The sequence below is a fragment of the Macaca thibetana genome, chromosome 10, assembly GCF_024542745.1.
Source record: "Macaca thibetana thibetana isolate TM-01 chromosome 10, ASM2454274v1, whole genome shotgun sequence".
Lineage (NCBI taxonomy): Eukaryota > Metazoa > Chordata > Mammalia > Primates > Cercopithecidae > Macaca > Macaca thibetana.
This window is the reverse complement of record NC_065587.1, coordinates 60,841,014-60,856,587: the sequence shown is the minus strand read 5'-3', so window position 1 is coordinate 60,856,587 and position 15,574 is coordinate 60,841,014. Positions and strand designations below refer to the sequence as shown.

Here is a 15,574-nt window from a genome sequence, read left to right as displayed (position 1 = left end):
AATGTATCATCTGCAATCTGAAGCTTTCTCTACCAGTAGAAAGTGGGTATAGGTCTACATTGTATTATTCTATGGTTGCCTTCTTGGAATATCTTTAATTACATTTTCTTTTTAAAAGCACTTTAACTTACAATATAATTTCAGAGGTACATTTCCACAGCAATAATTTACTCTAAGACATAATGATCATACTTATGAATGCAGAAAAAATTGAATACTATTGATAGAAAAATTTGTAAATTATTTCTACATTTGCAAGTGTCATATTGTTGGCCTCTAGTATAATAAAGTGATAAATTCAAGCATGCCAGAGAAGAAAAATTGATTTACAAAGAACCCCATGGAGAAGTGGTTCTTTCTGATAGTTTACATCTAATGAGGGTATTTAAGATCGAAACCATCTCTACGTGTCATTAAGTTCTCATTTGCCCTTTAGTGCAAAGAGTGAGGTTGCAGAGCAGTCAGATGTGTGCAAGGTTGTTAACATCTGTTTTGAGAGATGGGGCAAAAAAGGGCCAGTTCCAATCTTTAGATTTCATGCCATTGAACAGCACATGGGGGAAGAGAGAAGAATGATCTTTACAACATAGACTTAGTCGAGAACACGTTTGTTTTCTAACTCCCTCTTTCTGGGTTGTTCTTTAGCACAATAAGAACTCTCAATGGTGTCAGGAACATTTCCTGAATTACAAGGGTCTTGTCAGAGCTGCGACTGTAAGAGAACAATTGAAAAAGCTTCTTGTCAAGTTTCAAGTGCCCAAGAAGTCTAGTGAAGGTGAGAAGAAACTGCCCCAGCTGGTGACTTCCCTTGCTTCATTCTGTTGAGTTGTCTTCCTAAAGTTTTCATGCTGGGCTGGTGTGAGGCAGCGTGACGTGCCTGTAACAACGCTGGGTTTTATATTTTGAGTTGCCTGCGTCTATGAAAATCTAAAGGTCAAGTTACATATTTTTTCCAAGGAGGTCCATTTTTCTTTCTGATGGGCATTCTTACTAAGGGAATTTCATAGCCCATGACAATACTTAAGAATCATTAACAGTCACATCAGTGCACATGATGTCATTGATTTTCCCATGTAAGCTTTGCAAGAAAAATTACTTTTTAGTTGATGATATTAGTAGCTATTACATAAAAATTAAATTTTATTTTCAATGACAAGCATTATTAGAGCAAGTGCTGGGTGTTTAGCCTATGCAGTCACTAAGGGTAAGACAGAAAAGTACTATGTAAGACATAGTCTTAGTACTATGTAAGACATGGCCTCTAGCAGTGACAGTGACTACTGTTAATCAGGGACACGATAGGTTACACTGTGGCAGGGGTTCTCCAAATGTTGCTCAATCTCCCACTCTGTGAGGTGTCGGCAGTATTATCCTCATTTTACAACTAGTCATAAGATCCTAGGGAGAAGTTAGATTAAATTCAGGACAATGCAGCTGGTAAGGAGGAGAGCCAGACCTGTATGTGGCTCAGAAGTCTGCGCTTTTAAGGAAGTGACACACCCGCCTCAGCAGTCAGCTTGAAAGCCTACTGTGTGTACTCAGCTATATCCTCAGGTACTCAGCTATATCCTCAGCACCATTAGTACTTGGTAACATTTCCTGAGTGCTTATAAGTGGCCAGGCAGTACTCTGAGTGTTCCATGTGTTTGTTAATTTAATGCTCACAACAGCGCTGTGAAATGTGTGCTCTTTTCCCCATCTTATAGGTGAGAAAAGCATGGCTAAGAGGTAAAATATAACTTGCTGAAGTTACACAGTGAGGGTATGGTGGAGTCAGAACTTGAGCCCAGGTGGTTCCATTTCAGTCTTATTTTGTCTTTATACTAAGAGTAAGTGATTAAACAATGACTGAGTCTTGGCTTTTACTCTAAGGGAACAGTGCAATGAAGGGAGAGATTCATACGAATAGACAAAGTACTAAGATTATCAGTCCTCTTAGAAGTTAAAGTAGTACATACTTTAGTAATCATAGAAGGTGTGCTGGCAAATGTGGAAGGAATGCCAGGAAGAAGGAATCCAGAGGGGGCTGGCTTGGGAAGTCTTGCAGTTTCCTTGAGGTGTGGTGGGAGTCCGGTCACACTTTGGGGTCTGGTTGAATTAGAAAATGGTGGCAAAGCGCACTCCAGGGACGGAGGACTGGAGACAAGTGCTTGGACTGAGGAGTGTATTAGATGCTCAGAGAATATTTGAGGGGTGAATATGCTCACAAAGGAGGGAAGAGTTGAAACCTGGGCCATTGAGCCATGTTGGAGTCATTGATAGAAACAGGAAGCTTACAAGGAGCACGCAGTTGGAGACAGCTGGTCAAATGCCTGTCACCCAGCAGGTAGATGACAGCCTTACTTTACTTTAGCAATTGGTGTTCTTCACCTGTGTTTCATTATCAGACCCCTGCCCAGGAGAAAAGTTAAATTTAAATTCTACCCAGCCTGAGAAATTAAATACTTAAATAGTAAGGAATAAGATTTTGTAGGGTAAGATTGAGCTTTGGAGGGCCACAGGCCATTGTAGTATCTAAGATACTTCCCTTCCCCTGCCTCCAAGAACCAGTTTTCACCCCTTTGGAAGTGGTATCACCCAATTAGAGTGCATATTTTACATGGAAATTTCTTATGGACAATGGGAGAGAAGAGACTGGGCATCGGATTAGATCATAGTTATACATATAGATTTGAGATTTATCAGCTCAGTGCTTAGGAACAATACAGAAAATCATGGAGACTAAATAAATTACATGCAAATTTAAAACATCTAAGTGTTAAAAAATAGAAAGCAATTAGTGAAAGATACTTTCAGCAGTCATGAGATGAAAATTAAAAAACTGTATTATAGAATTATTTTATTTAATATATTTAAGAAAAAACAGTTTTCAGGTTGATAAATGGGCTAAGGATTAGAACAAAAAATTCACAAAAGAAGAAATATGCCAATAGTAATCAAATAAATATAACATAAAAGAAGGTAACCCTTTTTGCCAAAACATTGCTAGTAAGAATGCAGTGGAACTGCCATTTTTATATATTGTTGATGGCTTTGGAGATAGTACCACCATTAGGGAACTTACTTACCAACATGCTATATTCCATTGGATCTAAGATACCATCATGTGTAAGAAACATTTTATGTATCACCACGGGAAAAAAATGCTGCCAGTTATAATTGTAAAATGCTATCCTAATTTCAGTGAATTAAAGTTAGAAAAAGAGGCAGTCTTAAAATTGATGAGATATGGTATGCCATTAACCAAAAAATAACATTAGCCTTTTGCACAACAATTTGGAATGTATCTCATGGACATCATCTAATAGTGGGGAAGCTTTATTCATGGAAGATGTTAGCTGTAGCGATAGAAACAACAGTTAAAATGGAACATTTGAAAAATTTGAAGAATTATTTCAATTTTCAAACACTAGCTCACAACCACAGAAGTCACGTTGTATAGTATTTCCAGTTTGTGTTTTATAGAGAGAGCGTCATTGCCATATCACGCTCTCTTACAAAGGAGTCCTGAGGTCACTGACCAGCCTGCAGAGCAGCACTCTTAGGTTCTAGTGCCCAGCCGTGGTCCAGCCATGTGTGGCTTAGGGGAGGTTGGAGGGGTTCCAGGTTCAAGGAGCAGACCAGCATAGTTCTCAGCAGTGGTTGTGGGGAGTGGGACCTCCTTAGACAGTGCTGGAAGGGCAGGGCTGGAGCCAGTTCAGGAGAGGGTTTCGAGGTGGCTTGAAGCAGCCTGGGGTGGTGCTGGGAGTGGATCCTGTGCCTTAGAGCACACGGAGCATAGGGCAGGCAAGGGTCTCACCCGCCTGTCTGTTGGCTGCCTGTGTAGGTGATCCGGATCCGGTTCTGAGGTGCATTGTCTCCGGCTTCTTCGCCAATGCAGCGAGGTTTCATTCTACTGGAGCTTATAGGTAACATGATACTTGGTGAAGTCATTTGTTAAAGGAACAGTCTTACAAATGACCCAGACCCCACAGAAAGCTGTGCAGAGATAGTAATTACATAATTATTTTTAATTTCTACCATGTCTCCTTCCAAAACTGAGTTGAGGTTAGTGACATAGCTTTAAGCAAAATATCTTGACTTTCTAAAAATGATTCTCACACATTCAGCTCATCTATATGTTGTGTGTTTTAGAAGGATGACAATTTTACATCTTGAGGCTGGTAATAATTCAATTCTAATGATAGACTAACATGACCTGAAGAAACCATTAAAAGTAATCTTTCCCAGATAAGTTACTTTTACAGTTGGCTAGTTTATTATGTCTTGAGAGATCTGCAGGACTGAAGTCCCCACCCACCCTGGTACAGTGTGGCCACGTCTGGTGTCTTTGGAGGTAGCCAAGTGTTTCTCATGTGCTCGGTGTGCCTCCTGCTACATAACCTGATTCTTCCAGTTCCGTTTTCTGGGCACAGAAAACCAGTGATCGTTGATGCCTTCCTAATGGTCTTTAGTATATTCAAATGCAGTGAAAACTCAGCATAGCTTCGCTTTCCTTTCTCCAGACTAATCATTCCAGTGCTTTGAATTGTTACTTTTAGTCTGTCTTTTGGCTCATTTTAGTTTCATAACCTCACTGTAGCCTGTTTAAAGTATAGCTATTACCATTTTCTGTTCTTTAATAAGAGCACACTCCAAAGAATTTCTCCCCAGCTCTTCTTCCTATGTGTTATTTTGTCATTAATTTTTTTTCCCTCAGAAAATATTACTGCCCTGTTATCTTGAGGTCAGCCAAGAGATTCCTTGTCCTGGGCTCCTGTTAATGAGTCCAGAATTGGACTGAGCCTTTTTTAATTTTGGCAGCTGGATCTGCTCCATTTAGTATCCTAGTAGCCGACTGTTTGAACTGCAGGATAGCACTTTATGTTGATCTCTAGTCTGTTCTCTTTGTTACTCCAGGCGTGTTGTAGCCTGTCAATATCATGATTCAGTTGCCCATTGTATGAGCTCACCTCCCCACTCTGAGTTGTCTGTATTTGAGGCAACTCGTGCATGTGGAGGTGATCCCCGCAGTGGCCTGAGATCTTCCCCAAGGAGTGCTGCCAGCTTGTCATCTTGATTGCTCCCACTCTCCTGGAGAGTTAGCAATTTCGACTGTGTTTAGAAAATTCTTTTATCAGTGTCCTCAGCAACAGTGTGGGCTGCCTAAGAGGTTCCAGGCTAGTCATTCCTTTGAGACAACATTTAGTATTGATCAGCTCACCACCACCTGGTAGGACAGCCCAGGACCCCAGGACACTGGCTTTATTACAGCACCAACGAGGCGCTCTCCAGCACTTGAAGCGCTTCCCCCAAGAAACAGATCATTCTTCTGAGTTGGAATTGGAAGTACTATTTCAGAGAAATTAATAGTCCAGTATTGAGCTTTCTTTTTTTTTTGAGACAGAGTTTTGCTCTTATTGCCTAGGCTGGAGTGCAATGGGGTGATCTCGGCTCATCGCAACCTTTGCCTCCCAGATTCAAGTGATTCTCCTGCCTCAGCCTCCCGAGTAGCTGGGATTACAGGCATGCGCCACCACACCCAGCTAATTTTGTATTTTTAGTAGAGACAGGGTTTCTCCATGTTGGCCAGGCTGGTCTTGAACTCCCGACCTCAGGTGATCTGCCCACCTTGGCCTCCCAAAGTGCTGGGATTGTAGTAATGAGCCACCGCGCCTGGCTGTGAGCTTTCTTTTTTCATTATCATTACGTCCCCCTATAGTCATTATCTTTAGTATTTAACTTTGCTTTTTAGATTTTAGAAGAAATCACATGTGTTATTTCCATTCCAAAGGAAATTGTTTTGAAAGAGCACCTGCAGAAGATACACATAAACATAGGCAGAGCATTTTATTCCCAAATGTTTTCTCTGAGTGTCCAGATGTTGCTTTTCTCCTCTTCTCTTTTCCACATGGTTTATTGTTGACTTCTGGAGTGGCAGCCGGGGAGGGATTGAGAAAGGTTGTAAGAGAAGATGGAGATAATTGTTTTGCTTGTGACAAGTTCAGTCTGCATGCTTTTTTTGGTAGTATTAAAAATATCTGTGGGAAAGTCTTGCTATAAGTATTTAAAATGTGCTTCAGACAAAAATTCTTCTATGTTCCAAGGACCATCCGTGATGACCATGAGCTGCACATACACCCTGCGTCAGTCCTCTATGCAGAGAAACCGCCTCGCTGGTAAGCATGTCCTGCTGTTTAGCCTGTGCCTGCTTTGAGCAGGGCCATGTTCTTGGTTTTCTCCTATACGTGTTTCTTGACATTGCCTCTAGAATTTCTGCTCTGGGCCGGTCGTGGTGGCTCATGCCTGTAATCCCAGCACTTTGGGAGGCCAATGCAGGCAGATCACCTGAGGTCAGGAGTTCAAGACTAGCCTGGCCAACATGGTGAAACGTCATCTCTACTACAAATACAAAAATTAGCCGGTCGTGATGGGCACGCCTGTAATCCCAGCTGCTCGGGAGGCTGAGGCAGGAGAATCGCTTGAACCTGGGAGGCAGAGGTTGCAGTGAGCCAAGATCACACCACTGCACTATAGCCTGGGTGACAGAGCGAGACTCCATGTCAAAAAAAAAAAAAAAAAAAAAAAAAGAATTTCTGCTCTGGCAAAGATCTCCTTAAGCAAACAGTGATATTTGTCTACTCACTCATCCACTAAGCAAACGTTCATTTTCACCCACTGACTAGATGCTTAGCCCTGCACGAGGCACAGCTATGCAGAGATGAATTGGGATCCCAGCTCACAGTTTTTTTTTTTTTTTTTGAGACAGAGTTTCATTCTGTTGCTCAGACTGGAGTGCAGTGATACTGTCTTGGCTCACTGCAACCTCTGCCTCCCAGGTTCAAGTGATTCTTCTGCCTCAGCCACCTGAGTAACTGAGACTATAGATGTGTGCAATCACACCTGGCTAATTTTTGTATTTTTAGAAGAGATGGGGTTTCACTGTGTTGGCCAGGCTGGTCTCCAACTCCTGACCTCAGGTGATCCACCCACCTCGGCCTCCCAAAGTGCTGGGATTACAGGCATGAGCAACCGCACCCGGCCCCAGCCCACAGTTTTGACATAGAGACAGACACAGAGTCAGCTACCTTGGGGGAAGGGCCTAGTGGCGTGGATGAAGTGCTGGGCTTGGCACATCATGTGCCAGTGAGAATCAGGGCAGGCTTCATGGAGGAGATAACATTCATCTGAACCTGGAAACAAGAGTGTTCAGGCAGAAAGGACCCGGAGGGCGTTCCAGGTAGAGAAGTAGCAGGGCCAGAACCATGGAACATAAAGGAGCCTCTTGTGTTTGGAAAATGGGGAATCATTAGTATGGGTGGCCTATGAAATGGTGCTGCTCTGTAACACTGCCTGGGAAGAGAGAGGTAAGCACAGAAGTCTAGAGTCATCTTTATAGCATTTCAATGGTTAAGTTTAGGTTTGTCTTTAGACATCTTTATGGCATTTCAATAGTTAAGTTTAGGTTTGTCCAATTTAATAATAAAAATTGGGGACTTACATTTTTCTTGTTTACAATTTCATTTTTCTAGAATTCATTTATATTGTATTTTACCAATAAAAAGTATTGATTAAAAGTACTGATTAACCATGGATTGGATTTTGCTTTTTTGAGACAGTCTCACTCTGTTGCCCAGGCTGGAGTACAGTGGTGTAATCTTGGCTCACTTCAACCTCCACTTCCGGGGTTCAAGTGATTCTCCTGCCTCAGCCTCCTGAGCAGCTGGGATTACAGGTGTGTGCCACCACGCCCAACTACTTTTTGTATTTTTAGTAGAGACAGGGTTTTGCCACGTTGACCAGGCTGGTCTCAAACTCCTGACCTCAGGTGATCCACCTGCCTTGGCCTCCCAAAGAGCTGGGATCACAGGCATGAGCCACCATGCCCTGCCCAGGTTGGAAATTTTACAGACAACAACAATTTGTCCTTCTCCAGTTGGAAGATGGAGAAGCCCTGGGAAAAAGGGTGGGGCATGTGTGAAGAGAGGGAGAGAAGCTGGCGGTAGATTTGAAGGCAAGAAGGTCTGTGGTCAAACACTTTGTACCCTAGAACTGCAGCTTTCAAAGTGTGGTCTCCAGCCCAGCATCAGTATCACCTGGAAACTTGTATGAAATGCAGCTTCTCAGGCCATGCCAAGTTCCATTCAGTCAGAAACTGGACTAGGGCCCAGGACTCCATTTTAACAAGCCCTCCAGATGTTTCTGTTGGGCAGTAAAGTTTGAGTTCTATTTCCCTAGACCAAGGAATCAGATTTATCCTGTAGCCAGTGCAGACCTAGAAGTTTCTTAGGTTGAGAGCACCTTGGTCAATTCTGGGTTTAGAAATGTTACCCAGTGACCACACTAATGTGGCCAGGATATGCACACTTGTGTGTGCAGGAGAATTTCAAGAGTGCCCACATCTGTAATCTCAGCACTTTGGGAGGCTGAGGCCAGAGGATTGCTTGAGGTCGGGAGTTCAGTCCCAGCCTGGGCACCATAGCCAGACGTCAACTCTCAAAAAAAAAAAAAAAAATTAGCCAGGCATGGTGGCACATGGCTGCAGTACCAGCTGCTCAGGAGACTGAGACAGGAGGATCGCTTGAACCCAGGAGGTTGAGGCTTCAGTGAGCCATGATTGCACCACTACATTCTAGCCTGGGTGACAGAGCGAGACCCAGCCTTTAAAAAAAAAAAATTACTTTTTTAAATCAAGAGAGATGCAAAACCTCAGTTTTAGATCCTTTTTTTGCTGACTTTTGGGTGGTAATTTGGGAGTTGCTTAAAAGAGAAAGGCTTTTCTTTTTCTTGCTTCATTCCTAAGGAGCTCTGAAGGGCAAAGAAAGGTTGGGGAAATAGAGCCAGCCTGAAGCAGCGCCACACCGTTCAAGTGGCAAAGAAAGGGCTCCCCTATCACGGCCGCTTTGCAGGGGGTCCTCCTTTTTCCTTTCGTCAGCTGAGATTCGTTTACTGGTTTTTGAGGAGTAGGGAACTGCAGTGTGGCTGGTGTGTTAATAGTTACGCGGGAAGCCCTGAATCAGCACTTGGGATGTTTTGGAAACTAGTATCTACTCATATGCACACCTAAAATCTGGGGACTGGATATTATGCTCTTGGCTCTTTGGTTGTCTATTACCTGAGCCTCAGAAACATTTTTTATAATTTATTTACAATGCAAGATGAGTTTTGACAAATGTGTATACATGTAACCTGGACCCACATAAGTTATACAATATTTTTATCATTTTAGAAAATTCCTTTGTGTCTCTTTACAGTCAGTTCCCAGCCTCTTTCAGAATCAGGCAAGCCTTTGCCTCTATTTCTGCATTTTCTAATAAAGTCATTAGGCTCAGTTCAGAGTTCTGTAAATGCAGATGCAGGATCCAGAAAGGTCCTTCGTGGATAACTGAGATGTCCCAGAAGTCATTTAGGATTTAGAGTCTCATCTGAAAAATGGACACACCATTACCCAGCACTTAGGTCTTGAGGCTTTGGTGAGCAACATAAATGCATGTGTTTAGCACAGTGTCTGGCACACAGAGTAGAACCTGTTAAAGGAAACAGCATGTCTAACTGTGGATCCTGACTGTCATCAAAAGAGGGTGGTTCCTGACTGTCATCACAAGAGGGGGAAATTAGCTCATGTTTCTTTCTCATTTCAGGGTTATCTATAACGAAGTTATACAGACCTCCAAGTATTACATGAGAGATGTGACTGCCATTGAATCGGCCTGGCTGTTGGAGCTGGCTCCACACTTTTATCAACAAGGAACGGTAGGAATGAACAGAGCCTGTGTCCCAGCCACCTGTTAGCAGCCTCTCCATGTTTTTAAATGTACTCTTTTTCTCCAATTTAATGCCCTATGTGTGTTCCTCCTAGTGGTGCATAGGGTGGAAAGGCTATTACCATATCCCCAAAACATTCTGAGAAAGCACTCTAGCGTTTAATTCATAGTGAAGTGCAATTAAAAATAAATCCCCCTAACCGCATAAGAAAAAAAAAAAGGTATCGCTTTTTCTCCTTTTGTTCTTCCAAACTATTTCTCTTTTATTTTTATTTTTATATTTTTTTGAGACAGAGTCTCACTCTGTCGCCCAGGCTGGAGTGCAATGGCGTGATCATGGCTTACTGCAACCTCCGTTTCCTGGATTCAAGCGATTCTCCTGCCTTAGCCCCCGTGTAGCTGGGATTACAGGTGTGTGCCACCACGCCTGGCTCATTTCTTTCTTTCTTTTTTTTTTTTTTTTTTTTATTTTTTAGTAGAGACATGGTTTCACCATGTTGGCCAGGCTGGTTTCAAACTCCTGGCCTCAAGTGATCCACCCACCTGAGCCTCCCAAAGTGCTGGGGTTACAGGTATGAGCCAGCAGGCCTGGCCTGAGCTAATTAAAAAATTTTTTTCAGGGATGGGGTTTCACTATGTTGCCCAGGCTAGTCTGGAATGCCTGGGCTCAAGTGGTCCTCCTGCCTTGGTCTCCCAAATTGCTGGGATTACAGGTGTGAGCCACCATGCCCACCAGTTCCTTTTTTATTTTTATCTATTTATTTTTGAGACAGAGTCTTGCTCTGTCATCCTGGCTGGAATGCAGTGACACAGTCTCAGCTCACTGCAACCTCTGCTTCCTGGGTTCAAGTGATTCTCCCACCTCAACCTCCCTAATAGCTGGGATTACAAGTGTGCGCCACCATGCCTGGCTAATTTTTGTATTTTTAGTATAGACAGGGTTTCGCCTATTGGCCAGGCTGGTCTTGAACTCCTGACCTCAGGTGATCCGCCCGCCTGGGTCTCCCAAGGTGCTGGGATTACAGGTGTGAGCCACCACGCCCAGCTCCTTTTTAAAAAGAGTTACAGCCCTGGGCTGTTTGTTGCCTGAAAATACTTGCTTTACATATTTTGCCCAAGTTTACTGTTGTTTACAGCAGGAGGGAAAGTCTGAAACCTTTTTCTCCATGAGGGCCAGAATTGGACTACACAGTGTTTTCAAAGTGTTATTTGAATTGATTGCCACATTTAAAAATTGGGAGATTTCATATTAAACATGAATTTCTGGTTTATCTTGAAAGACATGGTTAGTCTGGTAACACTAGGCCTGAGTTCCTGCGTGGTGGCATCACGGGCTTAGGGGTGGCTGCCTGCCGTCAGTGACATCGCCAGGTGCCAACAGCCCCACTTGCTTACTTGCCTGCTCCACTCTTGGAGACATTTGAATTTGTGACCCTGTAAATGGAAGAATCTCCATCTCTCCCACTCCAGCAAAGTCAAGGGAAATTGCCCTCTCAAAATTTTATAATATTTTTATCTAATCAAACAAAAACCATTTGACACCTTTATAGTTCTTCACACATCCCAATTCAGATATTTCAGCTAGAAAGCACATCAGCCTGCAGGGACTGATAAAAATGCAGAGTGTTGTCTTTGCTGAATTAGGTTGATAAGAAGAAACCTGGTGAAAGAAAGTCTTTTCCTTCAAAACCTCTCAGGTGGAAAGCAGCAGACTTCAGGCATCCAAGAGAAGGGATTAGAAAGGTAAACTAGTGGTTGAAAGAGGAATGGTGCAGTGGTCAAAGTGCCTGTTCGAGTGAGAAGATGCAGACAGCCAGAGAAGGATAAGCCTGAAATTGTCTTGGATTCATTTAGACTCTTGGAAACAGAATTAGCCCAGAAGCTGAGTCATTTTCCCTTCTCAGCTCAAAATTCCAGTTTCTTTAGGTCAAACCCACAAAATTAAAGAGCAAATAGCTTCAGAAGTTTGAAGAAAATGACAAGCCCAGATTTCTGCATCTGTCTCTTCTCTCCAAATGGCTTTTTTTTTTTAAGCCCATCACCTCCACTGTCATCAGAGTATTTTTAGAGAGGCTGTGACAGACCTTTCGAAATCACCTAGTGCGGCTGAGGACAGTGGCTCACGCCTGTAATCCCAGCACTTTGGGAGGCTGAGGTGGGCAGATCACATGAGGCCAGGAGTTCGAAATCAGCCTGGCCAACATGGTGAAACCCCGTCTCTACTAAAAATACAAAAATTAGCCGGGCATGGTGGCATGTACCTGTAATCCCAGCTACTTGGGAGGCTGAGGCAGGAGAATCACTTGAACCCAGGAGGTGGAGGCTGCAGTGAGCCGAGATCACGCCACTGCACTCCAGCCTGGGCGACAGAGTGAGACTCTGTCGAAAAAAAAAGAAATCACCTAGTACAACAATCTCATTGTATAGTGATGGTCCCCAAACCACAGAGAAACTTGTGTTATTTCTTAACTGTATAGTCCAAGGGCACTTCTACTGTAAACTTGTCCAAAGCAGATTGATTTCTCAGAGAGCCTCCAGATCCGCAGGGGTTGCCCATGTACGGTAGATGTTCCTTTGTTGAACACAGTGCAGCGCCTCGCAACCATCCACAGCCCACAGATCATTTGCAGCTCTGTTCCTGGCACCTTTGGAGACTTTCCATCACTGCTGTTTTTCGGAATGTTGCTCTCACCCTGTGTGGAGGCCTGAAATGGTTCAGAGTCAGCTTTGTTTATATTCAACATTCTTCCCAGAAACAAGCACCAAAAATGGCCCCACAGGCACAATGGCGTCATCTCCCATCCCCAAGCTAAGGCCGTGGATGTCTAACATTAGCTGTAGGGGTTATATCAGGTGATGTGTAGAGAGGAGAGAATTCAGAGAAATTCAGCAAGACCTACAGCTAGACAGGGGAAGAATGGGGTGGCCTATTCAGAGATTTGCCTTCTGGCTTTTAAATTATTTTTCCTTGGCCGGGCGCGGTGGCTCATGCCTGTAATCCCAGCTCTCAGGGAGGCAGAGGCAGGAGGATAACTTGAGCCCAGGAGTTTGAGACCTGCCTGGGTAATATAGCGAGACCCCGTTCTCCACAAAAAGGAAAAAAAAAAAAAAAGATAAATTATTTTTCCTTATTCTCAGAGATATCTTCATTATTAGGGAAAACTCCTTTAACGTGGCCTTTGCAAGAGTCTGTAGTGATCCTCCCTCAGGTGTAAGCAGATAGAAAGTCTGAGTTCTCGTAGCTCATTTAGACCTGGGTCCCGTTCGCTCTGTTGTCTCTCACGTCACACTTGGTGGTACGCTGTGTCTCCATTTTGTCAGGGCCTGCAGTTCTCTCTGGGGGCGATGCGGCTTGATGTTGTGAGGCCGTATGGATGTGCTAAGGAGTGGGCACACCGGCCCTGGAGCAGGCGGGGTGGGCGCTCTCGTGTGAGGCTCTCACTATGTGTTAGGTGGCACGGCTCAGGGATCTCTTGGTTATTGATGATTAGTAATGGGCTGTCGGGGTATCCCAGTTGATGAGTGGAGGGAGGTCTTTCGTTAAAAGCTTATATTCACACACCCTGGCTCAAAGTTATATTTAAGGATTTCTGCCACTTTCAGCTTTGCTTTAGAATGTAAAAAATACTTCATCTTCCAATCCTATTATCTGATGCCTATGATTATAATGTTGTGCTTCATGTTATTCATAATGGTAGAAAGTGACATTTCTGGGGGAAAAAAAAGTGTCACTAGGAGGTGTCCTTTCTGTCTTCCCAGCAAGCTTGTACCCTCCATGTGGGCAGAGGCCGTGTCTTTATCTCCATCCTTGAGCCAGGTACTCCATGGGTACCTGGCGTGTTGAGACACTTGGTAAATTGACTTGCTTGTTCCTAAAGAGAGGATACTTTTTCTTGACTGTTGTCAGGAACTTCCTGGAGATTTGAGGTCACTTCCAGCCTGAGCCCAGTCTCCTGAGCACAGGTGTCTGGCTGCGGTGCTGTCCTCTAGACTGGGGCAGCAGGAGAGCCGTGTCTCAAAAAGAAAACCTTGCCTTGACAGCTTCTGCAGAGCCCTGTATAACCAGCTTCAGCCACTGTGGCTCAGGTTGCTGGCGGCTGACTTAAGGTCTGCTTCTTCATTGGCCACTTGGGCTTTTTCCTTCCACGCTCTTTCATGAACAGCATTTACTGGGAAGGTGTGGACCAGATGGAAGATTTGATGTGGTCATTCATAAGGGGAGTATGTTGCAGTCTGCTTTCTTTGTCTAATCAACCCCAACTGGAGTGTCTTCTCTTCTCTTGCAGCACCTGTCCCTGAAAGCCAAAAGGGCCAAGGTCCAGGACCAGTGAGAGGAGCCCACAGCCGCAGCTGCAGGGACTGCTGGTGTCCTCTCCTCCATGCTGCTGCCCCTGGCCCCAGGTGGGGTGAGCTGGCACCAGCTCCTGTAGAATGTTTGGTTGCTCTGAAGGGGGCTGCGGCCTGTTCATTATCCCTTTCTTCCTACTGCCCACAGCATTTGCATCCTTGCTGGGATCCTGGAGGACTCTGTGCATGGGCAGACATCCTTCTGTGCTGCAGCGGGCAGAGTGGGAGTTGGCTCACTCAGCACGCTCACTAACCCAGCATGCCACTTCCAGCAGGCACGCAGTCCTGGCCCAGCTCTGTGGGAAACAAGGAGGAAAGTGAAGGCTGAAATACCATGTGGGGTGGACAGAGGAATGGTTTGCTGGGGCCACAGCTGTGTTAACCAATGAGGTCCGCTGCCAAGTTTGTGAACAAGTGTGTATCTACAAAGGAACGAAACATCGGGGATCTCTGCCGAAACCACCAAGAGGCATGTCTGATGGGCACAGGGGCTCCCAAACCCAGTGGCTTCTGTCTGTCCTCAGCCCTTGTCCCTGTTTATCTGCAGCCAGGAGATTTGCAAGGGATTGGTGATTGACAGAGAGGACTCGTGCGCAGTTTTGTGTTCGCTGAGGATTTCTGTTTCACAAGTGGGCCTAGCGTCTTCTCAGTGCAGTGCCAGGTCCTGGTGCCACACTAGCTGGGCACTCAGGAGAGTTCCTCAGCTCCGATCCCACAGGGTCTCCTCTTTAGCAGGGATTCACAACAGTTTAGACGCCCTAAACTTCTGTAGCTCAGGAACATAACTGGTATATTTGTTTTTTTGTTTGTTTGCTTGGCGTCTTGCAAGAGCACGCGGGGGTGGTTCTTCCAGCAGGCACTGGTTTTGTTGCCCCAGGGCTGCTTTGCTGTGATGATGATTGCATTTCAACACATGCCAGATGCAGATTTTTTCCCCCTTACTGTTTCAATGACCTTTATTTTAAAAACACATAGCTTGAAAATTTATTTTTGTACTGATATTAGTTTGGATGTGCCACTTTTGGCACCAAATGTGTATGTCATTTTTATTTCCATTTTATAAACATGTAAATAATAGTGATAACTTGTTAATAATAGTAAACCTTTATACCTAAAGTAAATATATTCCCTCCCACAGCTGGTTCTCATGGTCTATATGTGAAGATGTTCTAATGAATTGTTCGGAGTGAGGGCCTCACATTAGCTAAGAAACTTAATGCTGTGGCATACAGCAGCTTTGGGATCTCAGGGACACAGGAAGCCCCCTAAAGCAAGATGATGTGACTGAATCACCTCAAGACCTGATTAGAGTAAAATGTGGGACATTAAAAGAAGTCCCAAAGAGGTGCTAATTCTTGCCATTTCCAATTGGGATCTCCCTGTAGAGAGGTCAGAAACATTATTTTTCAAGCTTGGTTTTAGGACTGGGGCTGATCCTACAAAGCTTATGTGGTGGTGGAAGGGGAGGTACAGGGTTCACACCC

The 15,574-nt window shown here is 44.3% G+C and overlaps 1 protein-coding gene across 2 annotated transcripts in view; it reads left to right on the top strand.

The window, feature by feature from the left end:
- Positions 1 to 15,225, top strand: part of DHX35 (DEAH-box helicase 35) — a 77,978-nt gene extending 62,753 nt beyond the window's left edge. The window contains exons 18-23 of one of the 2 annotated variants that reach the window (XR_007729329.1): positions 646 to 775; positions 3,827 to 3,908; positions 6,087 to 6,158; positions 9,621 to 9,732; positions 14,030 to 14,144; positions 14,239 to 15,225. Coding sequence is in view for 1 of the 2 variants with exons in the window: in XM_050807057.1 (XP_050663014.1) it covers positions 646 to 775; positions 3,827 to 3,908; positions 6,087 to 6,158; positions 9,621 to 9,732; positions 14,030 to 14,074 (441 nt within the window). In the remaining variant the exon portion in view is untranslated. Of the gene's footprint in view, positions 1 to 645; positions 776 to 3,826; positions 3,909 to 6,086; positions 6,159 to 9,620; positions 9,733 to 14,029 lie in introns of both variants that reach the window. The other variant, XM_050807057.1, reaches the window with a different exon arrangement.
- The last annotated feature ends 349 nt before the right edge of the window (positions 15,226 to 15,574 follow it).